We start from the raw sequence: 25,246 nt of genomic DNA, 5'->3' as shown, positions 1-25,246 counted from the left end.
CTGAGCGTGTGCAACCGGAGCCTGTGCACCGCAACGGGAGAGGCCACAGCAGTGAGAGGCCCGCGTACTGCAAAAAAAAAAAAAAAATTATGTCTGCGGTTCCTATTCGTTGGCCAGCACTGCTGTAGTGTACACTTGTACCAGCCTGTATCATCGGCGTTGTAATAAAATGTCTTTCCTATACACAGGTCATGCCCTTGACCCACAGTCGGGAGGGTGTGTCTAGCCAAGGTTTCACAAATCCAGGACGGTGATGGCTTTGAGCCATCCAAACTCACGCACAGTTTTGACCAAGTGTGTCAAACAGAGAGAGACTGGGCTCCTCTGCTTTTTATGAATCATACAGGTGTAGGTCAAGATCAATGTTCAACGTGAGCTGGAGAGCCTACCTAACATTTAACACAATAATAAAAGCACCACCATATATATAGATAACACATTACCGTGGAAGAGCTGTACTCTTACTACTACTTTATATATAGATTTTGTGTAGCTTACAAAGTCCCTTCATTTCAACCTTGCAGAGTCACCCAGGCTTGCTGTCCCCATTTTATAGATGACAAAGTGGAGCCTGGGAGATTACATGGATTTCAGTGGCTCTCAAACTTCTGGTGCATCCCTTGGAAAGCTTGTCAAAATGGAGAAGACAGGTGCTGCCCTCAGCCAGTGATTCAGTGGGTGGAGATTAGGACCCAGAGACCCCCTACGTGGCAGGGTTTGAGGACTGTTACACTGGTAGTTGTCCTATCACACTTTGGGACACATGAGGCCCCTGAGGTCAGTGGTGGGACTGGGCTTCTGATGGCCGGTCTGGGGCTCTTCCCCGATGCCATGCTCTCCTGCCAGTCCACAGGTCCACCGTACTTTGGGGCTGGGTGTATGGTATGATCCAGACATACATGCCTCTCCTCTAGCTCCAACCTTGACACTGTAGGGGGCTAGTGTGGCTGAAGCATGGTTAGGTGGTCAAACATGGTGCTGGTTTCTCAAAACTCATATTTACCCTCTGTGTTGTCTGGTTGGCTTTGGAATGTAGCTGGCTCTTCATCACTTTGGTGGGCTTAGGTGGCAGGAAATGAGTTTGCCTTCCCCACACATACGCCAAAGGGTCACCTCCATGTGGCACTGGGAGATGCCAAGTGGGACCTGCTGGTACAGAAAGATTTGTCTTTGAAAATGGCTGAGCAGGATTTCATACTGGCTCTACTGCGGCAGGGCGGGACCGTGCCTGGGGGGCCAGGGCAGCGTGAGGATGAGCCTGTGTGTCCTGCCATCACTGACCACTCCTTTCTCCCCTGCAGTGGACGGCGGACTGCAGTGATCAGCTGGACTGCAGCTATTCCTTCTCCCGAGGGCGAGCCCCCCTGCAGCAGGTAGGGAGCCAGCTCCGTGCTCCATCTGGGGGTCATCGAGGTCTTGTCTGTCTGGGTTCCTGGGCTGTTCACCATGGTGCTCCTGAGAGGTGGTGATGTGGGAGTGTGGGAAATGGGACAGGGGAGGGTGCAGTCTGCCCTCTGGAAAGTTCTCCCTGAATATCCAGCCCACAGTGAAGCCCTCCCTGCCCAGAACACATAGATTCATAAGATTTATTTTTAGTAGCAGCATTATTTATAATAACAAACATCTGTAAACAACTACTGATCCGTTGAGAAGGAGAATAGATAAATGATACGTGATATATCCTTACAATGTACTGTAATACAGCAATAAAGTGAGTGATCTGTGGTACATCCTTATGGTAGAATATTATACAGCAGTAAAATGAGTGAACTGGAGGTTCGCACATCAGCGATGATGATGGATCCCAGGGTTTTGGTGTGTGTCAGGGGCACTCTGGAGATCGCTTCTGCTCCAGGTCTGCAGAGGACCGGGAGGGGCAGACTGTGCGTGTGAGGGAAGCCAACCAGCTTCCCGGGACCAGGCTGGAGTCCGCTGCTGCTTCCCTGTGAGATCCCGAGGGGGGCCCTGTGCGGGTCATGTGGCCCGGAGGGAAGGAGGCAGCTGCTCTTTGAGAGCCATCCCTGGTGACCCCCAGGTCCCGTACACCCTCTGTTTGTCGAGCTGTTCTTGCTGATACCTCGTCCCACCTGTGGGAGATGGTGGGATCAGAGACTGAACACTCCGTCTGTCCCCAACCCCCAGTCCAGCCTCGCACTGCACCTGTCCAGAGACATGAGGGAGGCTTTATGGGCTCCAGCAGCAACTTGCTCCCTGTTCCAAAGCACCTGTGTTGACACATTGCCTGGGCCCACTTGCTTGTGTCTGACTTTGGTCCATGGTGCCGATTAAACCAACTCTTCTCTATTCTTTTGTGAGGGAAGATGGGCAGTGGCCTCAGTTCCAGATCTTTCTTAGGCTGTAGGGCTTTGCTATACCACGGGGTGTGTGTGTCGGGGCAGCTGCCCTGGACAGTTCTGTCACATGACAAGATGCTTGTGTGTGTGTTTCGCTGATTCTTAAGTAGGAGGCCATGATAAAGCCAGGGTGGGGTGCTCTGCCACAAACTCGGTGGCAGTTCTCTGTGTCCTCAGCTTCCTCATATAAAAACCAGGAGACTCAGTGGCTTCTGAGGGTCCTTCTAGCTTCTCCATGCCATTTACAGACAGGGAAGTTGGGGTCCATGCAGGTGTCATGACCTGACCAAGCTGGGACTTGAACCCAGGTCTTTGCCTGTCCTGTCCCCTCATCGGCCTTTACCTTGTCTTCCTGTAGTAGGTAGCCTTCTATGGAGGTCTTTTGTCCTCACCGCTAGACTGCTGGTGCTTGGTCATGGACTCCGTTTATACTCCCTAAACCCCTCCAGCTCTTGGCTGAAGGCCTGACACATCAGGGGCACTGTCACTAGTGTCTGCCAATTATCTGGGGTTTCCTACATGAAGATTCTCTTAACACTTCATCAGCAAAGGTGGACTTGGATTTGGGGACTCAAAAATCAGAGAGAGAGCTTCAGGGAAAGGTCGAAAGTCTTGGATGGGGACATAAGAGGCTGGTAAATGAGAGACTGAACAACCAGCTCTCTGTTATTTAGTGAGTAGGTGTGTCTGGTTCTGGAATCGTCCAGAGTCTTCCTTTTTGTTCTCGCTCCTTTATCTTCTTTTCTGGGTCCCCTCTCCCCACCCTTTCTCTCTGGTCCCATTTTCCCATCACTCTGGACAGGTTTCCAGGGGGATGAGATTGGCATATCCTCCCACTTGCTTCTCATCTGCCTGCCTCACTCTGAGCTGTCCTTTCACAGCTGGTTTCACCCCCTGGAGGAGGGTGGGTGGGGTGTCGGCCAGGGCCGGGGGCTTGTGGGAAGGGATACCCCGTCATGAAGACCAGCTGACCCCGAATCCCCTCTTAGAAGCAGCTGAACAGTTGGCTTGGGATAAGCAGGGGTTGAATGAAATGCAAAACGAAATGCAACTGAACTTAAAGAAGAAATTATAAAAGGCTCCTGTTAGGTCCTTTCTTGGCAGGTGGAACTGAGCATAAGTCCATTATAGGAGACGAGCCCCAGGAAGGGTGAGGAGGGCTCTCAGGATGTAAACCCGCTTTACTTCCCTGATGTGCCCGGAACACGAGGGCTTCATAGTAGGGGTTTCCTACAGGCCATGGGGCCATTGGCACTCCCACCGCCCCCGTGTAGTCTATCTGATCATCTCAGAGGAAGGAAGGCAGAGACATCTGCTTCCAAGAAACGGAAGAGTAGCCGGGGCACCAAGGGACAGCCACGGCCTCAGCCCCACGTGCCACGTGCCTTGTGTGTTCTGGATTCAGAGCCCGCGGTGTCCCCATGCGGCGAGCCAGCTGGGGGAAGCGGGAAGGCTGCTCCGCCTAAGTCCTGGTGAGGTCACACCCTGTGCCGTGAGAAGCTGCTTCGAGCGGGCCCAAGAGCTCAGGGTGTTTGCGGAGGGAGTTTTCATAGATTCCTCTGCCGGGGAGTGTTTGTAGTGGCCTGGAGCATGGCCCCTGAAGGACAAGATAATGCGTAAAAGAATGCCCAGTGCAGGGCAGGAGACACAGTGTGCACAGCGTGGCCAGACCTCAGGTGGCCCAGAGCTAAGGCACTCGGGCAGGCCGAGCAGAGGTGGTGGCATCGGGCTGGCCCTCCTGGAAGGCGCCGGACGCTGTACCCCGCGCTGCACGGAGAGACAGGATTGAAATGAGGTCTCCTGAGGTCATCACCTTGGTTCGGTGATGAAAGGCCTGACTGTAGACATTAGTAACTCAGTTAATTAGGGTACGAACAATAGAGTGGTGTAAGCAAGATGGAAGTCTCTTTCTCTCTCGCCACCCTCCTGGGAGGGTGTTCAGGGCTGGCATGGCAGCTCAACAGTGTTGGGACAGCCTCCTTGTTTCTCATGCTCTGCCCTCTCTGGGGTGTTGCCCTTGTCCCATGGCCCATGCTGGCTCACGTCCACATCCACATTCCTGCCAGTGGGAGCACCCACCCTGGGCTTCATCTCCAGGAGCCTCTGGTGTCCCCTCAAGAAGCAGCCATCTTCTTTGAAAAGTTAAAAAATTTTTAAATTTTTTGTCTGCGCGGTATGTGGGATCTTAGCTCCCCGACTAGGGATGGAACCCACGCCCCCTGCAGTGGAAGAGCAGAGTCTTAACCACTGGACCGTCAGGGAAGTCCGTGAAGCAGCCATCTTCTGATGCCCTCCGGTGGAGGGATCAAAGCTGGTCAGCATCCCTTGAGTGACATAAGGAAAACCCCACAATTTACCAGAGACAGCTGCCCCTGCCCACCCTGCCCTGGAGCGGCCCCCTGATGGAGGGGAAACCAGAGAGCTACCAGCTGAAAAGTGCCTTAGCTGGGGGGGCAGCTCTGACGGGATGCTGCTGCCCATACAGCCTTCAAGGGCCCCTTCAGCCTGGTCCACCAGATACAGGAACACTGGACCAGCTCATATGAGCACCCACTGGCTTCCTCACTGTACCCTCTCCACCAGGCAGACACCCTCACCCGCACACTAATCCATGGTGTGATCAGGATATTCCATATGTACGTCTGCCTGTCCCCTCAGCCTGCTGGTGGGCCTTGAGCTGGGCGCCACCAGGGCTCCCTTTACATCCCTGACCCCCTCCCCCCGCCCCAGCCTAGGGCCTTGCACACGGTAGGTGCTCAATAATGATACCTGAGATGGCTCAGACCCGGTCTATGCAGTCATTGCCTAGCGGGTCCTATTCCTCTGGCCACACCAACTTTGCTGAGCTTTTGGAAGTCATTGGGATGATGGGGCAGCTCTACTATCCCACATTCACCCCTGGGAAGAATTTCAGGAGGAAACTGAGGCTAGATTGAGACTGGGGTGGCTGCTCTAGCACTTTCCCTGACTGCCCCACTTTGGGCACGTGTACCCAGGACAGTGGGGCCCACAGGAGGATGCTGAGGTGCTGCATTCTGCCCAGGAAGCTCTGTGGTGAGTCACAGACCATGCACTGAATGAGGAGCTGGGTGCAGGCACCATTTGAGGATTAGTCATGCACTGGGATTATTTTTGTTGTTTTAGTTAATGAATATAAACCAAAAAAACCCTTGCCTTCTCTGAACCCTTTCAGAGGCACAACGTAGAGGTAAGCCAGGGTAGGTAGAGTCCCATGAGATGGAAGGAGGGGCCTCAGAGAGTCCAGAACAAAAAATGGGTTCCACATAGTCCTGAAGAGGCCCGTTAACTGCCTGTAGTCGGGACTCGGCTGTACTGGGGACTGTTTGGCATCCTGGCAGCATCTTTCCAGGAGAGTTTGTCCGCCACCTAGTCATTTACTCAGGAGGTCGGAATACAGTTTCCACCTTATTGTAACAGGGGAGGTGGCCGGAGATGATTTAGAGGAAGGCACCTGAAATGAGGGAGAGCAGCCCAGTGCATTTAAACGACATCCCCAGGTGCCGGCCCAGGACTTAGCATTCAGGGAAGGAAGCTGAAGGCATGTGCAAGGTTGTGTGGAGTCAGGCGCAAACAGGTCTCCATCAGCACAGAAGTGCCAAGGAAAGGAAACTGATGTGCCGGACAGCAGTAGTGCCTCTGATTAGACCTTGAGAAGGACTTCCTGACCGAAGGACTTGTTGGCCCACGGTGTTGGCTATCGAGCAAGTGATGGGATCTTTGCTGGGAACCTGATGAGCACACGTCTTACCAGACAGGTTCATGCAAAGCCCTGGGAAAGGTAGGGATGTGTCATAAATGGTGTCCTGAGTCCCGGCTTACAGGCTGTGATCCCACACTCCCTGGAGTGAGGAGAGAAGGGCACTCCCCTCTTCCACCCGTGATGCCCGGTAGCAAATCGAAGCATCAGGAGAGAGTGAAAAGAGGCTTGTTCCAGGGGTCAGAAGAACCAGATGTTGACCCAGGTGTGGCGTGCACTCCAATGCCTCTTCCACAAAATGAGACTCCTCTGAGCCTCTCTGGAAACATCTTTCACTGTTTATATTCTGTGTCTCCGTGAAGTGGGTCCAAATGGCTGCTAAAATCATCAGGTCTGGATTTTCCTGATTTCTCTACTGTTCCCCCCACATACCCTGATGCCTGTGTCAACCTGCAGGTTAGGTATATCCTACGTGCATGCATTGACTGTGACCCAAGAGATGACAGATGGTAGGCAGAGGTGAGCCTCAAATGCACTGCTTACCTCTGGCCCACAGAAAAGGGTAGAAGGAATTTTCTGCCAGTCATCTTGCTGCCCTTGAGGAATTATAGTATCTGGTTCAGAGCCAATCTGAAAACTCAGTACAAATGATATCTGAGTCAAAGTGCCCAGATTTTTAATCAGCTTCTCTGAATAATTAAGAAATATCATGTGTATGTTCATGGCACTGCTCTCTGTTCACTCAGCATTTATTAGCACCTGCTGTGAGCTTGGCTCACATATGAGCTGGAGCCTTTGGGCTCACTACCTGTTTGTAGAGCAGAGGCTAGTGAACATGAAACAGACTAAAGGCACACACGGTAAGACCCCCAAAGAGATGCCCTGACCACAGACACTGCAGTCATCCCAAGGAATGGCCCTGTTGCTCTCTGCGGGTAGGGAGATGGCTTGCAGGACATGAGACTCGATCTGTGCCTTCAGGAATGGGTAGGATGTCTGACCAGGTGGAAGGGAAGAGAGAAAAAGGTGAAGAGAGCAGAAGCGGTGTTAGCAGAGACTTGAAGTTGGCCGTGACGTTGGGATGTTAGACAGGAGGAGCGGGCACAGCTGGAGTCGTTGGTTAGTGCTGGGTTTTACCAGAGTGGTGGGGGATGGGATGTCTGTACACCCCGCTGAGTTGCTGGAGCTGCTGTCCAACCCCACGCGTTTGTGTACCTTGCATGGCTTGTATTTTCTCTGTCGTTCCTTACAGGTAAATTCTGTCCCCCTGTATCAGTCAGGGTAGCCTAGGAAATGCTGCAGTAACAAACAGCTCTGAATCTTAGTAACTTTAAGCCACCCGTTTAGGACCCAGCTTGGTTGGAGCAGTTGCCATGACGGAGGGAAAAGAGCCCCGGAGGCAATTCAACGCTCAACGCTCCAACCTGAATGTAACACACATCACTTCCACTCTTAGCTTGTTGCCCAGAACTAGTCACATGGCCCCACCCAACCATAAACACACTAAACAGGAGAATCCTACTATACGCCTGGACCAGGGAAACCAGAACTGGTTGGTGACTGGCTAGAATGATTGTCACGTGCTCCACTTCTAGTGGAAACTCAACAGGGGCTGTGGCTGACTTCCTCCCCCGCTTACCTCCTTTGCCACATTAAATCCAGAGCTAGGCAGGTCTCCACTGAGATGTGGGCTCTCAGGATGAGAAGCTCAGAGGTCACCTGACCCAACTCCCTGCAATGCAGGATCCCCCTGCTTCATGAGGCCCTTGAGCTGCTGGACTTTTCCAGAAACGGAGAACTCGCTGCTTCACAAGGCATCTCAGAGCATGTGAGGCAGCTCCGCTGATAACAATGTCAGTCTTTGATTCAGCCCAGACCACCTCTTCATAATTCCAGCGGATGGATTTAGTTTGATTCCTTTTGTCCAGGGCTATTTAGCCTCTCCCCCGCAGTCTGCCATGGCAAGTGTGCTTTCTAAGCTAAGCATCCTCATTCCTGCAGCTATTTCCTTTTGTTGTGGTTCATTTATTCCTTTGATTATTTATTTGTTCTTTCATCCATTGATCCAACCAGCACGTCATCATTGAGGGCCCGTGTGCCAGCCACCATGCTAGGACCCAGGAATCGGGATGGTGAAGGCAATGGGTGCAGTCTCTGTGTATGTGGAGGGTAGAGTGGGCGGGGGGGGGGGAGGATGAAATGAGATAACGTAATGATAAGCACATAGCACCATGCTCAGCGAGAAATCCCTCCCAAAGCACAGGCAGCCTGGGTGCAGCCTGGGTGAGACACAGGCCGGCTGGCCCTGGCACTGGCGGGGGGGGGGGGCCCCGGGGGGGGGGGGGGGGGGGGGGCGGGAGATGGGCACTTAAACCACAGTGCTAAGAAGTCTGGGACATGACACACTGCTTCCCACGTCCTGTCCCATCCTGGGTTACTTTTCTGGGAGCACCATAAACATAGACTATATTTCCTCTTAATAAGCCTCCCCAAACTGAACATGGCACGACCTGTGTACTTCTGCTGCTCCCAGCATGTGAGCCTCTCTCTTCCAGAAGACGCCATCTGTCCCCATCCTCGGAGTGACTTCTGACTCCAGCTCACCTGGAGGAGCCAGGATACAACGCTTACCAAATAATATTGATGATTGACTTCTATAGGGAGAGCAGTCGGCAACTGTTCATTGAGCCCACGCTGTAAACAGTATGAGCCATGTGGCCTGGTCTCTGCCCTCAGAGTACCCAGGGTCTGCTTAGAGAAAGAAGACTTTCTTGAGTGGACAAGCAACATTCTAGAGCCGCGTGTGAATACCGGGAGGAGGGGAGCTGGCTGCAGCTGGCGTCTGTAGAGGAGGTCAGATACCCGGGCACGAAGGGGGAGGGGCCATGCTGTCAAGGTAACGGCATCTGACTGGAGGACTGGAGTGAGGAGACCGTGAGTCCTGGCTTCTGTACCTCTGACTCGCTATTCCATCACTGGTGAGATACGTCATCTAGCTGCAGCCTCAGTTTCTCCTCTGAAAAATGAGGAGGTGAACTAGACTTAAGGTCATCAAAATGTTTTGTTAAAAATACAGATTTCTATTTCTGGGAAGATGGAATAGATGTTCTTTTCTATATTCCTCCTGCTAAGTACAACTGAAACCCTGAACATTCTATATAAAGCAAATATAAGAAGATTCTGAAACAGAGAGAGAAGGCAGACCAGCTGGGACCTTGGGACCTGAGTATTGACACAGGAGTGACCTCCCTGGGTTTTCTTTTTGCCTCTATATCCCAGACTTGAAGCTGAAGATGTGGGTAACCAGGAAATGCCAGTGGACACCGATTTTTGTTTTTGAAAGTTCCAATATAAGTCTATTCTCTCCAAGCTTAGGTCCAGGAAAAGAATAGAAGCTTAGGTCTAGCAAGATAGAAAACTTTTAGACAATAGCTGCTCTACTCCAGCCAACCAGCACAGAAAAAAAACTGTAGCACCATCCGCACCGTCACGAGCAAATAACCAGTGGGAACCTGGACTTCCACCCGCTCCGGGCTGTAACGCGGCCCCCTAACTCCTTCAGCAGTGTGGTGTCAGAGAAGTTCAAGTAGGAAGTTGTGACTTTCATCCCTGCTGGCTGGTAAGAAGCTCCCTGCCCACCCCCCCCCCCCCCCCGCCCCGTGGTATTGTTGGAGGCCATGCGGGGAACCTGGACTCCCACCCCGACTCAGCAGGATAGAGGTGCCCCTCCCCTCCCTGCTGGCATGAGTCAGAGGAGGTTCTACTAGAGAGCTGGGACTTCCACTGTTGCCCGGTGGTCGTGAGGCCCCCATAGCAGCGTCAGTGGGGACCATGTGGAGTCCTGGAACTCCTACCTCCACTGACTGTACTGAGGTCGTACCCACCCCCTTTCCCCTGACAGAGTGGTACCACAAAAAGCCAGTTAAAACAGAAGATTTAAATGAGATTCAGAGTCTCATTACATAACATGAAAATGTCCTGATTACAATCAGAAATCATTTGTCATACCAAGAATTGGGAAGATTTCGAAGTGAATGAATGAGGACCATAAATGTCAACACTGAGATGTGAAATTGGACTTCGTCAAAATGAAAAACTCTTGCTCTGGGAAAAACCCTGTTTACAGCATGAAAAGGTAAGTTACAAAGAGGGAGGAGATTTTGCAAAACATATTCCTGACAAAGGACAAGCATCTAGAATATGTAAAGAACTCTCAAAACCCAGCATTGAAAGCAATGCAGTCAGAAAACGTACAAAATACATGAAGAGACGCTTTTCCCTAAAGAGGATATACAGATGGCAGCTAAGCACACAAGAAGATGTTCAGTGTTAGCTGTTAGGGAAATGCAAGCTAAAGCCTCAGCAAGGTATCTCTATACACCTGTCAGTATGGCTAAAATGGAAAAAAAACAAACAAACAAAAAACAGTGACAACACCGAATGTCGGTGAAGACACAGAGGAGTTGGATGACTCATGCATAGCTGGTGGGGATGTTAAGTGGTACAGCCATTCTGGAAAACAGTTTGGCAGTTTCTTGTAAAACTAAACCTAGAAGTACCATATGATCCAGCAAGTGCAATCCTGGGTGTTTATCCCAGGGAAATGAAAACTTATGTTCACAGAAAATCCTGTACTTGAATGTCTATAGCAGCTTTATTCGTCATAGCCAAAAGCTGGAAATAAACCAGATGTCCTTCAACAGGTGAATGGTTAAGTAAGTTATGGCACTCAGCAATAAAAAGGAATCAACTCTTGACACATGCAGTAACCTGGATGAATCTCCAGGGAATTATGCGGAGTGAAAAAAGGCTAATCCCCCAAAGTTACATACTCTATGATTCCACTTCTATACCATTCTTGAAATGACAGGATTATAGAAATGGAGAGCAGGTTAGCAGTTCTTCAGGATTAGGGGAGGGGGGCACGATGAAGTGGGTGGGTACCAAAACGCAGCAGGAAGGATCCTTGTGCCGATGGAAATGTTCAGCATTCTAGAGGGTATTGCTCTCAGTACCCTGGATGTGATCTGAACTATATACTTTTACAAGGTTTTCCTTGGCGGGGAAACAAGGTAAAGGATACATGAGATCTCTATTATTTTTTACAACTAGATGTGAATCTACGGTTATCTAGAACAAAAGTTAAATTTTGTAAAGTACAGAACCTTTTGTTTCATCACAGCCTTTCAAGGAAATCTCATGTAGAAAACCAAAAGGGCAGAACTGTTTGGTGAGGCAGGGGAAGGAACCCACCTGCTTTCTCTCCCACTCTATCCACCGCATCACTCTGGGAGCATCTCTGCAGAACTCTTAGGTCAGCCCTGGGCCAGATGATCTCTCAGCCCCTTCCCTCCCTGGCCTTCTGTGCTTCTGAGTCTGGTGCTGGCAGGAAGGGAGATATCTCCAGCAACTGGAGAGTTCCAAGAAGGCCTCCTAGTGAGGAGCCTTGGAGGATGAGATCCTTTCTCTGCACAGAGGCATGGGCAAGGTATGGGGCTAGGGACAGCTGAGTGGGCCCCCATTACTTTAGCAGATGCTGGACAGGCAGCCAACCAGAAGTGGGCTCTGCTGTGGCCCAGTCTAGGGTAGGTACTAATAATATTGCCATTTAAATCCTAAGGCATGATTAATTAGCCGAGAGACTGGAGAAATATACTTGGCCACAGGGAGTCATTATCTCCCACTCCTCCCTGGGCTTTGGGTCTTAATTCAAAGACAGTGAGGGTAGAGAGAGAAGGGACAGATTGGACAGACAGACAGGAAGGCTCCAGAGTGAAAGGAACGGCCTTTTCTGCTCCTGAGCTCAGCTCTGGTCCTACTCAGGAGGCTCTGTCTTCTGGTCTCCACTCTGCTGGTCTCCTGCCTCAGGTCTTTCTATTGTAGGAAGATTCAAATATTGGGGGTCCATCACCATCTTTCCTACCAGCACGTGGGGGTGCTGTCCTTGGTGCTGAACATGCTGAACATGCGCGCGCGCGCGCGTGCGCACCACACACACCACGCACACACACACACCACACACAGGCACACACTCACATGCCCCCCACACACACACCATGCACACAGACACACACACACCCCACACACACAGGCACACACACAGGCACACACTCACACACGGCCCCCCCCACACACACACACCAGGACAGGACTGCTTCTCCCTTGGGCCCTGCCCTGCCCCACCCTTGATCTGTGCTTGGGTCCTCACTTCCTCTCTCTTCAAGCAAACCCAAGTCACCCTCAAAGTCTGGTTGTTTGGGTCTGAGAGGAGTTTTGGACCTGGCCTACAGGAAGCCCCTGTTTTGGCCCAGGAGATGCCTTTGGAGCTCTTTGGTCTCCAAACATCCTGTACGATGCACCACACTCTCCCAGTGTCTCATGCTCTACGCCCCTCCTGCACCCCAACTCGGTAATCACCATTCTAGTCCAATATGATACTGAAGAGGGAGCTCAGGTCTGTGGAGCTGCAGCAGCCCTCATGGGGCCCCAGGAAGCAGCTTACAGGCCTAGGCTCCTGCTTTCCCCACTCTCAGTCCATCCGTGTTGTTACTTGCAGGAAGTTTTTCCTGGAGTCCAGAGCCACAGTCTCGCCTGGAGCCCGCAGCATGGGTGGCATGCATCATATCACGTGGGCTTCACTACGTGTTGTCTTCAGTTGTTTTTTCCTTTTCTGTGACTCTCCAGCTAGGTGGTAAGACCTGTGGGACAGGGATGACCACCTCGGGCCTCTTGTGGCCACACAGTGCCTAGCACTGTTAGCCCGCTAATGTGGGTGATATATTGGGGCTGGGGGCAGGGGACTTGGGAGGGCATCCTTGGAGAGGAAGGAGAGAGGTCTTGCCCATTGTTTAGAGGGATATAGCCCTGCCTATCAGCTCCCCGGGAGCCCTGAGTCTGCGGAGTCTGCTTGCTCTTGGCCCTCGTCATGGACAGAATCTATGGAAGAACATTGTGCACCAAGAAGGGGAAATGGACTGGGATTATGAGCCTTCCCAGGAGCAGGGGCTGTACCGCCCTCATCTCTCTGGTGCCCAGGCTGGGCCCTGTAGAGCTGACGACCAGCAGCTGGCCCCTGGTTCTGCAGCCTGGGAGTTCAGGCCCTGGTCCCTGCAGGCTTCTGGTGCTGCAGCCGCAGTCTTGGGCTGGCCAGCTCTGGTGCGGCTGACACAGCAGCAGACATGCTGGGGAAACTCAGACTGACATGCCCGGACATCCTCTAGTTAGAACTTTGCCTGTGACCCTCCCATTAATGGGGGGAGTCCTCCTGCTGCCCCCTGCCTTGTTTAGCCAGACTCTGCCTTATTTCTAAACCTTTGCAGCCTGGGATTATCAACACACACATACCTGTGCACACACACGTACACAAGCAGAAATGACTCTGCAGTTGTATATTAATAAAGAAAAAACAACAGTATAGAAGAGGGTCATTTTTTCCCATTGCACCTGACTTGGCATGTTTTTCTACTGTACAGTGACTCACTCCCGTCTTGTTTCATTCACTCATGCATGGAGCCCCCTGACCCTACACATTCTATCTTGCACCCCTACATTCCTTCTTTTCCTCACTGCAAGTGATTTACTCCCTGCACCAGCGCTGCCTTCCCAAGAGATGAACTCGGAAAGCCCAAATGTTCGTAGGGATATGGGTATGCTCCTGCATTATGGGAAACTCGACAGTGGGGTCAGAAGTTATTTGAGTAATATATCTGCAGAGTGCAGTGGTTAAGAGCACAGACTGGTCCACACTCATATGCGTTCCTGGGAACTAGCTGTGTGAATGTGGGCGAGTTCTCTGAGCCTCAGTTTCCTCATCAGTGAAATGGGGTTGGTGATAGCAACAGCTGCTTCCTAGGGTTGTAACAGATGTAAAGTGCTCGGATGGTGCCTGGTGTACAGTGAGTGCTGCGTCCGTGTTTGCTGTTATCATTCTCTGGAATCTGTCATCCCTGACCTGGGGTAGCTGTGCACCCCGCGTGGCCCTTTCAGAGGCAGCTTCAGTCTCCCTGCCCTTGGGCAGGCCGTTTCCATTTCTTTTTCCACATGGTTTAAAGTGCTTATTATCCCTTTGTGATCTGTTCTGAGAGCAGCACGATTCAGCCTGTCAAGGGGCCCCCTAATTGTTGTGAAGGATTCAGCAGTGTTTAAGTGCTAAAAAACGATCCACTGAAAAGGGTGATTTTTTTTTTTGATAAGACTCCTCAGAACCTTGGCATTGCAACAACCTGGCGGGGTGTTGGCAGGGGCTGGGTGACCTCAGGGCCAGGGAAGGGGTGGGACTCAGAGGAAAGCCGTGGTCACCAGGGCCAACTGTGGAATTGCAACCTGGAGAATGTTCTCGAAGAAGCCAGCTAGGCTTTGTGGAGAGCTCTCAGTGCCTGGCCACTGAGTCCTTGCAAAAAAAAGAAAAAGAAAAAGAAAGAATGAATGATGCTGCATCCCAAGACTAGGAGGGTGGTGGGGGTGAGGAGGCAGGGGGACACAACAGAAAAGTGAAGCCAGGGCTACTGCAATTGAGGGGATGGCAGACTAATGGGGGAAGAGAGTTAACAGATAGTTTAAGATGTCTATTTCCCAGTGGGGGAACCATAGTCCCGCAGGATGCTCTGTGGAGTGAAAAGGAAGAGTGGGGTGGGTTTCTGGCCAAAGGAGTTTGGGAAAAGCTGTGTGTGCTGCCACCTACTTGAAGAGTCAGCATCCATCTAAGACCAATAAAGGCACTGAGAAGTTCTGCAATAAAGTATTCATTTAACACTCTTTTAACTCTGTGTGTCCCAAATATTTGACCGAGGAGCCTTTTGAAACTTTTTGTCCCCCATAAAACTTTTTAATATCCACTGTTTCCAAAAGCGTGTTCCATGCACCACTCCAGCTGCCCTAAACTTAAACCATTTTCAGTCCCTTCCCTGGATGATTCCGATGCACACTGACACTTGTGAGCCAGCGGATTAGTGTTTCTAGAACACCACTTGGAGCACACAGTAGATCAGGAAGGGAATCAACCCCTGGGGTATGTGCTGGATGTGCCGTGGGCTTGGGGGGCACCAGCTGATGAGGAAACAGCAGAGCCACAGGGAGGAAGGCTCTCGAGCTGATTCCATCAGAGAGACTCGGAGTGGGTGGAAAGGAGATTTGTTTTCTCCGAGTCCAGGAAGAGCACAGCAGCCCAAAGAGGAATATAATCTTGTACCTTCAGCAGCTTGCTGTGGCCTCAGAGCCCCTTCACAGACGGTGTCTGAGCCGCATACCAACACAAAGCTTTGCCAGTGTGCCAAGGAGGATGCTGAGGCCCCTGTAGCAGTGAGCAGAACAGCCAAGCTCCCGCCACCATCGTCTCTGCCCTGTGTGTGTGTTAGGGGTTTCAAGGTTTGAGGGTTGGCGTCCAGAACTCAAGAAGCGGGGAACATCCAGGCACTTTATGGCTTCAGGGGCTTTGGCTGGACGTGCGTCAACGTGGCAGGTGGCCCCCGGGTCGCCTGGGTGCTGTCAGCCCAGGGCCGGCGGGCACTGGGGATGAACGTGAGAAGCTGTTAGGTTCCTGGCTGTCAGTTCAGTGGCAGCAGTCACTCTGCCGGTGAGTCCTGGCCCCTCTGGGCATCGCCTGGGTCACCACCTCGGCTTCAACAAGGGACAGAAAGGAAGGCTCTGCAGGTGAGGGTCTTCCCTCTCTGGGCTGAAACTTGAAGGACACAGATTTTGTTTCCAAGAGCTAGGCCCCTTCTCCAGCCCCTGTTGGTAAAAGGTTACATGCAGTGATTATATGCCGGTCACATCCCATTGCCACAAGCTCTAAGGAAGTGTCCAGATTCTTGTTATGTGCTGCAGTCATCTTGTCAGATGGAGCAAGTAAGTCAGATAAGTAAGTCATCTACGTGACCAAGATTTTCACTGTGGACTTCTCCAGACACTTTCCCCCTCCCCGTTACAACACTGGCCTTGGTGGGGCTCACCCTCCTACTATATTCAGCAAGAGAGGCCACAGGCTTGCCCACAGCCCTCAGCCACATCCTGTTCAGCGGCCCGAGGGTCCTGATTCTTGCCCAGTGCTGTCGCCTCCTCCAGGGAGGCTGTGCACATTATTCTTTCCCCAGGACTGTGCAGTGTGTGGGCTGCAGCCCCTCGGTCTGTGAGGGGCTCATCCTAGCACTTCTGTTCCTAAGCTCCGAGAATCAGAGTCACGGCGTGCGGGGGAGGGAGTGGAGGCAGGAGGTAGGTGCTCATGAGGAGTAATGAGACCTACCCTGTGGAGATGGAGGGATGAGAGCAGAGGCTTCCGCCGCCTGCTGAGGGATGCTGTCACCAGAACCAGAGGTTGAGCTGATGGGAGGGTGATGGGGGGAGGGTTGAGTAGCCAGGTGCTTGCTGGGAACCGCAGTGGTTTTGGAGTTTTCCAGCATTTAAAATAGGGTTCAGGTTATCTCCGTCGGCTCAGGAATAAGTTCTCTGAGCTCCTGCGAGGATGGGTGAGAGTCGTAGGGCTTCAATGAGGAGAAATGTGTGGAGAGGGTCTAAACTATGGAGTACTGAAAAAATGCTTCTCACCTCCGATCGCAGATGGTACCAGCTCCTCGAGGTTGATCTGCACATGCAGGGAGGTGGGGGCGGGGCTCTCTTTACAGAGTATCTCCTGCTGCAAATGCCTGGGGCGTCCTCTCCAGCAACTGCTGCTCTGTCACTCTTTGCCACTCCCACTCATCAGCCAGTGGGGCCTTGTCCCTGGACCCCCAAAGTCCCTGAGGCTGATGGATTCCCCTGCCAGGGATGCTGCTTGAGAAGAGGCTGGGGCCTGAGCTTGAGATGCCCAGGCACCTCCCTTAGCTGTGGTTCTCTCTGCACAGGGCCCTCTGCCCACAGCACAGGGCAGAGAGTAGATGGCCTCCCCTCCCTGCTATGAGGGGTGGTGGCCAAGACTCCAGCCCCCGGACCAGGAGGGAGATTTATGTGCACTCGCACTGCTCTTGAGCTGCTTTTAAGGTGAATTGTGCTCGTCCCTGTGAGGTGCTTGCAGTCCTGGGTTAAGTGGTGACCTTCCTGTCCTTTTTTCATGGTTGTTCTCTCTCTCCATCCTGCATTCCTCACTCTTTAGGGGCCTCAAATCCTAGGTTGGTGAATCCATCTTGACATCCTAATCTGTGAATCAGTCTTTCAGGCACAGAGGCAGCAGGGCCTCTATCTCTCAGGGTAGAGTCTCTTTAATCAGTTGGCAGGCATCTGAGGTGGACCTACTGTGTGCCCGGCTTGACCACTTTGGGGACCCTGCTGAAAATGCCTGGGGCGCCCTCTCCAGCAACTGCTGCTCTGTCCCTCTTTCCCACTCCCACTCATCAGCCAGTGGGGCCTTGTCCCTGGACCCCCAAAGTCCCTGAGGCTGATGGATTCCCCTGCCAGGGATGCTGCTTGAGAAGAGGCTGGGGCCTGAGCTTGAGATGCCCAGGCACCTCCCTTAGCTGTGGTTCTCTCTGCACAGGGCCCTCTGCCCACAGCACAGGGCAGAGAGTAGATGGCCTCCCCTCCCTGCTATGAGGGGTGGTGGCCAAGACTCCAGCCCCCGGACCAGGAGGGAGATTTATGTGCACTCGCACTGCTCTTGAGCTGCTTTTAAGGTGAATTGTGCTCGTCCCTGTGAGGTGCTTGCAGTCCTGGGTTAAGTGGTGACCTTCCTGTCCTTTTTTCATGGTTGTTCTCTCTCTCCATCCTGCATTCCTCACTCTTTAGGGGCCTCAAATCCTAGGTTGGTGAATCCATCTTGACATCCTAATCTGTGAATCAGTCTTTCAGGCACAGAGGCAGCAGGGCCTCTATCTCTCAGGGTAGAGTCTCTTTAATCAGTTGGCAGGCATCTGAGGTGGACCTACTGTGTGCCCGGCTTGACCACTTTGGGGACACAAGAATGGAAAGTAGCTGTGGTCCAGGAGCTTAAAGTCTAATTGGGGTCATGGATGTACCTTGAGGACCTTATGCCAAGTGAAGTAAGCCAGTCACAAAAAGACAAATACTGTGTGATTCCACTTGTATCAAGTACTGAGAGTTGTCAGAGTCATCTATGACACAAGATAGGATAGTGGTTTCCAGGGCTGGGGGGAGCAGAAATGGGGAGTTGGTATTTAATGGGTATACGCTTTCAGTTTTACAAGATGAAAGGAGTTATGGGAATGGATGGTGGTGATGGTTACACAATATTATAAATATATTTAGTACCACTGAACTGTATGCTTAAAATGGTTAAGATGGTAAATTTTATGTTATGTGCATTTTACCACAATAAACATTTTTTGAAGAAAAAAAAAACTTGGGGAGATTAACATCCTTATGGGTCTAAGAGAGTGATGACTAAGCAACGGTCCACTCCACGTAAGCTGAATTTGTAAGTGCCAGAGTGAGTTGTGTATTTAAAGGGTCAGGGATTAGGGAGAGACTTCGTGTTACTATCGTGAAGGAGGAAGTGAACTTCACTCCAGGTGAGGTCTCAGACGTGTGCTTTGCAAGCAAGGTTTAGTTTGTTTGTTTGATTTTTTTTTTTTTTGACCTTTGCTGTAGGAGTCATTTTAAAATGCTGTACCTATTGGTAATCATCTTTGAGGCCTGGGAAGGGTGTTGTGAACAAGCCACTTAATATCTCAGGAGGGTGGGGGCCTGTCTCCTAGATAGAAAGTGAGTCTCTCTAGCCACCTGCAGTTTCAAAGTGGCATTTGAAGCAAGCAGGGCCCCAGGAGTTGGGATGGGTAGGGTGATGAGACAACTCAAAGAAGGAAGGGAGGGAGGGGCTGATCCTAGAAGATTGTAAATTGTGCCATAATTGATTAGTGATGTCTGCCCCTGGTGAGAGAGGGTGTGGTGGCAGCACCAATCTGATGCCAATCAGAAGAAACCCATCTACAGGATATGGCACGTCACTTTCGGAGATCTCTTTATTTAAATATGAAGAATCTGAAGTCCAAATTGGTGAAGTAACCTTGCTGAGGTCACATGGCTCATTATGGCAACGTGTTTAAGGAAGACAGTGAAGGTCTCTTGAAGTGTTTGTCAACTCAGCAGACACTTCCTGGGCACTGAGCATAGAGTGCTGGGGCACCCGGAGAGGTCCCTGCCATCCCAGGTCTACGCCCTGGAGCAGGAGAGAGTGACGGTACGACGGAGTGAGAACTGCCGCCGGTGGGCTCTGCGGCCACAGGTGACCCACGCGGGTGCTAAGTTCAGGACAGAGGGAGGTGACTGCAGTTTGGGAGGTCGGAGGGGTTTTCTGGAGCCAGGCGCTGAAGGATGGGACACGTCTGGAGGGAGCGGGAGAGGAGCAAGGCCGAGACGAGATGTCACGGTCAATAGTGAAAGGGATTATGGGGAAGCGGGACTGGACAGGTGTGGGGAAGACCCAGCTGCACACAGGTGGCACCACATGGAGAAGCTTCTGGCCCTGAGTGACTGTGGTTGATTCACAGGAGGATTGTGGGAGGTCTCAGGGCATCATGAGAAAGTTCCCAGCCACTTAGAACCTGAGTGACCTAAGGCTTCAGGCTGGTGGTGCCAGAGGGAGGGCCCAGTCCTCATTGTATGGATGCAGCCCAGGCAGGTTACGTGACTCATCCGAGGTCACACTCTGGGTGCCCCTCTCTCCCATTAGCCTTTTGTTCCCTCAGCCTCCCCTGAATGCTCCCCTCCTCTCCCCACCCGCTCCTTATCTCCTGCCTGGTGTCTGTGAGGGTCTGAGCACTTGGGCCCCTTCTGCTGGGAGGCTGGGCCTCAACCTTTCTACTGGCCAGTGTTCCTTTTCCTTCAGACCGATTAGAAGCCGGAAACTACTCTCAAACTGCTCTCTCTGTGGGAAGTAGGTTGGTTTCTACCTTGAGGGATTGGTGAGTCGGGATGCGCAGAGTAGGATGCAGTGAGTAAGAAGACCTTGCTGGCCGCCTCTGCCCGACCTGAAGAAAATGAGAACTAAAAACAAAACCAAGCCCCCAAGTCATGGGGCTTCTTTGCCAAGGCGCCGGATGTCTCTGGTCGCTGGGGGAGGGAGAGGCAGGTTGCTGAGCCTCGTTTGGGGTTATTTCTAGCCGGGTTCTCAGTGCCTTGTATGTGGGCGGCGCTCAGTAAACACACACATACATCCTCGTGCCTTTTCTCCTTTCACCAGTGTCCATGTGAGCTCTGCTCGGTAGGCTCTGGGGTGATGTTGGCCATAGTCTCCAGCTGGGGGAGCACAGGGAGGACAGCAGGTGGGACTCTTCCTGGGCCATCTCTGGGGAGGTGGTGTGGGCAGATCAGAGACTAGCTGAGCCAGCCTGGGTCTGAGCTTGTCTGTTTGCAGGAGGTGGGACGCCGGGGCCCTCTGGTGCTTGATGTGGCTGAAGGACATGAGAAGTTCACAGGGGGGTTGTCTGCTGGCTGTGGGAAGTGGGGACGTGATGGGCTGCCCTCACAAGGGGTTTGTGGAGGTGATGGATGGTTGATCACCGTTATCAGTTTGCTAGGGCTGCTTGATTTATGACGTTTGACCACGAACTAGGTGACTTAGAACAACAGAAATGTATTGTCATCTCATAGTTCTGGAGGCCAAAAGACTGAAAGCAAGGTGTCGGCAGAGCCATGATCCCTGTGAAGGAGCTAGGAAAGGATCTGTCCAGGCCTGTCTCCTAGCTTCTGGAAGTTCCTTGGCTTGTGGCAGCATAACTCCATTCTTCACCTGGCGTCCTCCCTCTGTGTGCATCTGTCACTGTGTCCAAATTTCCTCTTTTTATAAAGAGACCAGTTATAGTGGATTAGGGCCCACTCTCATCTTAACTGACTACATCTGCAATGAGCCTGTTACCAAATACATTCTGAGGGGCTGGGGGTTAGGACTTCAGCGTATGAATAACGGTGGTGGCGGGGATCGGGGAGGGGTGGTTACGACACAATTCAACCCCTGACTATCACTGAGGAGCACTTGTGAGGCCCCTAGTAGTCCCCTGACCAGGACTGAGAGTGGGTGACGTTGAAAACCACTGACTTGCCCACCTGGGGGCACCTTGACAAGCTGCCGGGCTCCCTGTGCAAACCCAGGAGGCCTTAAAGTTACCCAGAATGCCTTATTGTATCCTGCCAGGGCCCCTTTCCACATACTGACCTTTTTTTCCAGGTGACCCCTTCCCTCCTTTTCCCTCCGCTCTCCTGATCACCATGAATCCCTACTCTGGGGGAGTCCTTCCCTACTTCTCAGAAAATTTGCCTGTGCTTTGGTCCTACTGTGGCACCTTGAATCAGTGCACATTTCACACTGTATTGTAATTATTTATTACATGTGTGTCATCCCATACCATTCTTTGCAGGCATAACCTGTGACTTCTCCACTTTTGTGTCTTTAGTGTCTGCCCAGGGCCAGGCCTATGGAAAGGTCTCAAAGGAAGATTGCCTAGTGCATGAGCTAGTGGATCTGAGGAATGACAGGTCCAGGGACAGATCATCATAAAAATAAAGACTGGGGATGCTACCAGGAATCTAACCAGAAGGTCATAACACACACAGAAGAAGGTGTACATACCACGCACGTACAGTTCAACGGATTTCCACAAACTGAATACACCTAGATTAAGAGCAGACATTACCAGCCCCCCAGCCCCCTCCTGGGCCCTGCTTCTGGTTACTGTCTGAATTCTCCATAGACTAGTTTGCCTGTCCTTGAACTTTATATAAAATTGAATTATAGAGCTGGTGCTCTTGTATCTAGATTCTTCTGTTCCACTTTATGTTTGTAGGATTCATTTATGGCATTACACGTTGTTTTAGTTTATTCTGACTGTTGTGTAATATTCCAGTATGTGAACACACCGCAGTTAATTTGTCTGGTTGAATGTTGGTAGGCATTTGGGTGGTTTCCACTTTGGAGCTATTCTGAGTAGTGCTCCTCTGTACTTCTGTGCCGTGTAATACTGGTGAACGTCTGTACACATTTCGGCTGTGTTTGTACTTGGGAGTGGAGTCCTGAGTTATAAGGCATGCACACAGTCAGCTTCAGTGGAGGTGGAAGTATTGTTTTTAAAGACTGTGGTGATGAAAAGCAGACTGTGGGGGTCATGATGTTACTGAACCAAACTTGGGTCCGCTTGCCCACACACAGTAAAGCCAATCTACTGACTCCAGGTTGTGGTGAAGGAAAGTGCAGCGTTTATTGCAGGGCGCCAAGCAAGGAGTCCAGGCAGCTTAGTGCTTAAAAGGCCCAAAGTCCTCGAAGGCTTTCAGGGAAAGGTTTTTAAAGACAGGGTGAGGGAGGAGGGTTATGGGATATGTGATCAGCTCATGGGCATTCTTCTGATTAGTTGGTGGTGAGGTAATTAGGAGTCAACATTACCAACCTCTGGTTCCAACCCGTCTGGGGTCTATGTGCTTGAGGTCAGCGTGCAGTTAACTTCTCCCACCTGGTGGGGGTTTCAGTATCTGCAAAACAGCTCAAAGGACCTGGCTCAGAATATTATCTATAGCCCTAGAGGAGGAACTAAATGTCCTTGCCTTTGTTTAATGGCTAAACTATTATTATTTTTGTCTTGCTTGTCCGTTTTCCTTTGTTTCTGCATTTTCTCACTTCTCTGGTTACATTTACTCTTTGGAACTTGGGGAAGGCCTAGGAGGCTGAAGAAGTTTTCCTTCAGGTAGAGGACATGGGAGGGGGTAGGGTCTGTTCTGGGAAGGCCCCATAGGGTCCTGCTCAGTTACAGTGAGGGATGGGTGGCATCAGGAGTGAAGATAGGGACCTGGAGGACTTGTTGCAGAGATCAGCCAAGGGCAAAGAAGCCAGATCACAGAAGCTGGGTCAAGTAGAGCATTTTCTGTCTACGGAATGAATCATATAGGAAACAACAAAGGAAGAAGACCGGAGCTAGTTGACTTAGAGAAATTCCATCGCTGGAGTTGTTGGTCAATGGGGGCTTCTTGGTGCCACCTGATTTTGGGCTGTGGGGCTTAACTCCAAAGGAAGTCAACCTCCCAACACAGACCTTCCAGTGTGCCTGGCTCTGCAGAGCCCCTGCCTGGGGAGAAGCCGCTGCCATCAGGCTGGCAGTGGTGGTGGCAGTTCACTAGTAAAGAGGCTTTGAGGAGAGAGCCACGGGCTGGAGCAGCAGAGCCCTGGCTGCCCTGTACCTGACCACACAGCTCTGTCAAACACCAGCAAAGTGAGGGCCCAAGCCTGGGGGAGGCCAGGGGTCCCCCTGACTCGTACTGGGTACACCAGCCAGGACACTCACTCCAGTGGCTCACTCCAGCCTCCAAGCTGCCCAGGATGACCAACCGAGGGGGATGGCGGGGAAGGGGGCCCTCTGCAACCCTCTCTGGGATTGGGCCTTCCACCCATTTGTTCCATGTCCTGGCCAGGCAAATAATGCCACCCCTTTCATCCTCCATCTCTTCCAGAATGGCAGCAAAGACACCTCTCTGGACATGCTGGGCACAGATATCTGGGCTGCCAACACCTTTGATTCCTTCAGGTGAGCTCCTCTTCCTCTTGCTGTGGTGTGTGGCTCCGGCTGGGACCCCAGCTTACTGGTCCTTATGCCCTGAGGGGTCTTTGGGGATTGAGTTATTGTTGAGAGTTCATTGATCAAGAAGTGGAGAGAAAGACAGGAGGGTGAAGTGGAAAGGATGAGGCTGCAGGAAGGAGGTCAGAGACAGAAGGAAGGAAAATGGCAGTGGGGGAGCAGCATGTGGCAGATGTTAGGCAGGCTGTGTTAGAGCTGAGGACGGACAGCTGTGGCTGCACACCCCACCCCTCCCACCAGAGGTTATGGAAGGCGGGCGCTGGGGGGTGCGGAGAGGGGTCCAGAGAAAAGGAAGAACTGTCAGTGCTTCAGGCTCTAGAAGCTTCCTGACGGGCCAAGTTGGAAGGGCAGGTATTGGCCAGGCTTTCTCAGGACGTGGGGATGGTGCCCCTGAAGGGTTTGCTAATGAGCTCTCCTGTCATGGTGTCCACTTCTTTGGAGAGTGATGGCCTCAGACCATGGATGGTGGTGACCCTTTAGCTCAGCTCTGCCTCGGCCCTGGAGCTGGCCAACTCTGGCTGTGCTCCAGGCTCACCCTGGCTCTGGCTCAGGCTTGCCCAACATGGAAGTGCCGTGGGTCTCCTGAGACTGGTACTTGGGGGACCTGGCCTCCTGCTTCCCCAACTGACACACTATCCCCAGGCTTTCCAGTGTTTCAGACGGACCACTGTAGAGCGAGCGTCAGGCCCACACTTGTGTTTTATAGGCATCTATTATCATACAGCAGGGTTGAAGAGAGGGGAAGGCTACACAGGCAAGCACTTGCCCTGTTGTCTGTGAGCGCAGAGCTGACATTTCAGGCTCCATTCTGAGTGAGGGTCCCTGCCTGACCCCTGCCTGTGGCCAGTGGGCACTCGTCCTTCCTGCCCACCTCTTTCTGAGATGCCCTCCCTGGGGTGTGCCGGGGTGTCTCTTCCCCATCAGTAACTGGGCTTGTCACATTTCTCACCCTCCCTCGCCCTCTAGTGGTGCCACCTGGGACCTGCAGCCTGAAAAGCTGGACTTCTCCCAGTTCCACCGGAAGCTCCGACACACGCCCAAGCAGCCCCTGCCACACATCGACCGTGAAGGGTAAGGGGCAGTGGGGGACTCCCACATAGGGGCTGGTGAGGTGAGGGACAGCTGTGGCTATACCGGGGCGGAGGGGGGGGCCTTTCCTTGGGCCGGCTGATGTCCGGAGGCTCAGTGGCTCAGATCTGCAGGTTCACTGGCCTCTCTCCAGAATCCCTCCACCCTTCACTGCCCAGCCCCCTCCAACCACACTGCCTGCTCCCCTTCCTGACCACTCACAGTGGCCCTGCTTTTGCCAACAGTCTAGAGCAGTGGGTCTCGCCTTGATAAGAAGAGAGATCACTGGGTCCACCCGCAGAGCCTCTGATTCAGGAGGTCTGGGGTGGGGCCTGAGAATTGGCATTTTTCACAAGTTCTCAGGAGCTGCTGATGCTGCTGGTCCAGCGGCCCCACTTTAAGAACCACTGGGGGGCTTCCCTGGTGGCACAGTGGTTGAGCGTCCACCTGCCAATGCAGGGGACACAGGTTCGTGCCCCGGTCCAGGAAGGTCCCACATGCCGCGGAGCGGCTGGGCCCGTGAGCCATGGCCGCTGAGCCTGCGCGTCCGGAGCCTGTGTTCCACAACGGGAGAGGCCACAATGGTGAGAGGCCCGCGTACCGCC

The 25,246-nt window shown here is 52.3% G+C and overlaps 1 protein-coding gene across 1 annotated transcript in view; it reads left to right on the top strand.

Annotated features, from left to right (window-relative positions):
* CTIF (cap binding complex dependent translation initiation factor) overlaps positions 1-25,246 on the top strand; it is a 238,040-nt gene that overhangs the window by 14,447 nt on the left and 198,347 nt on the right. Inside the window, 3 exon segments of the mRNA XM_007465601.1 lie at positions 1,302-1,373; positions 23,449-23,522; positions 24,540-24,644. Coding sequence (XP_007465663.1) covers positions 1,302-1,373; positions 23,449-23,522; positions 24,540-24,644 — 251 coding nt within the window.

The sequence above is a fragment of the Lipotes vexillifer genome, unplaced genomic scaffold, assembly GCF_000442215.2.
Source record: "Lipotes vexillifer unplaced genomic scaffold, Lipotes_vexillifer_v1.1 scaffold36, whole genome shotgun sequence".
NCBI classification, from domain to species: domain Eukaryota; kingdom Metazoa; phylum Chordata; class Mammalia; order Artiodactyla; family Lipotidae; genus Lipotes; species Lipotes vexillifer.
The sequence above is the reverse complement of the archived record's forward strand: the minus strand, read 5'-3'. Positions and strand labels throughout refer to the sequence as shown.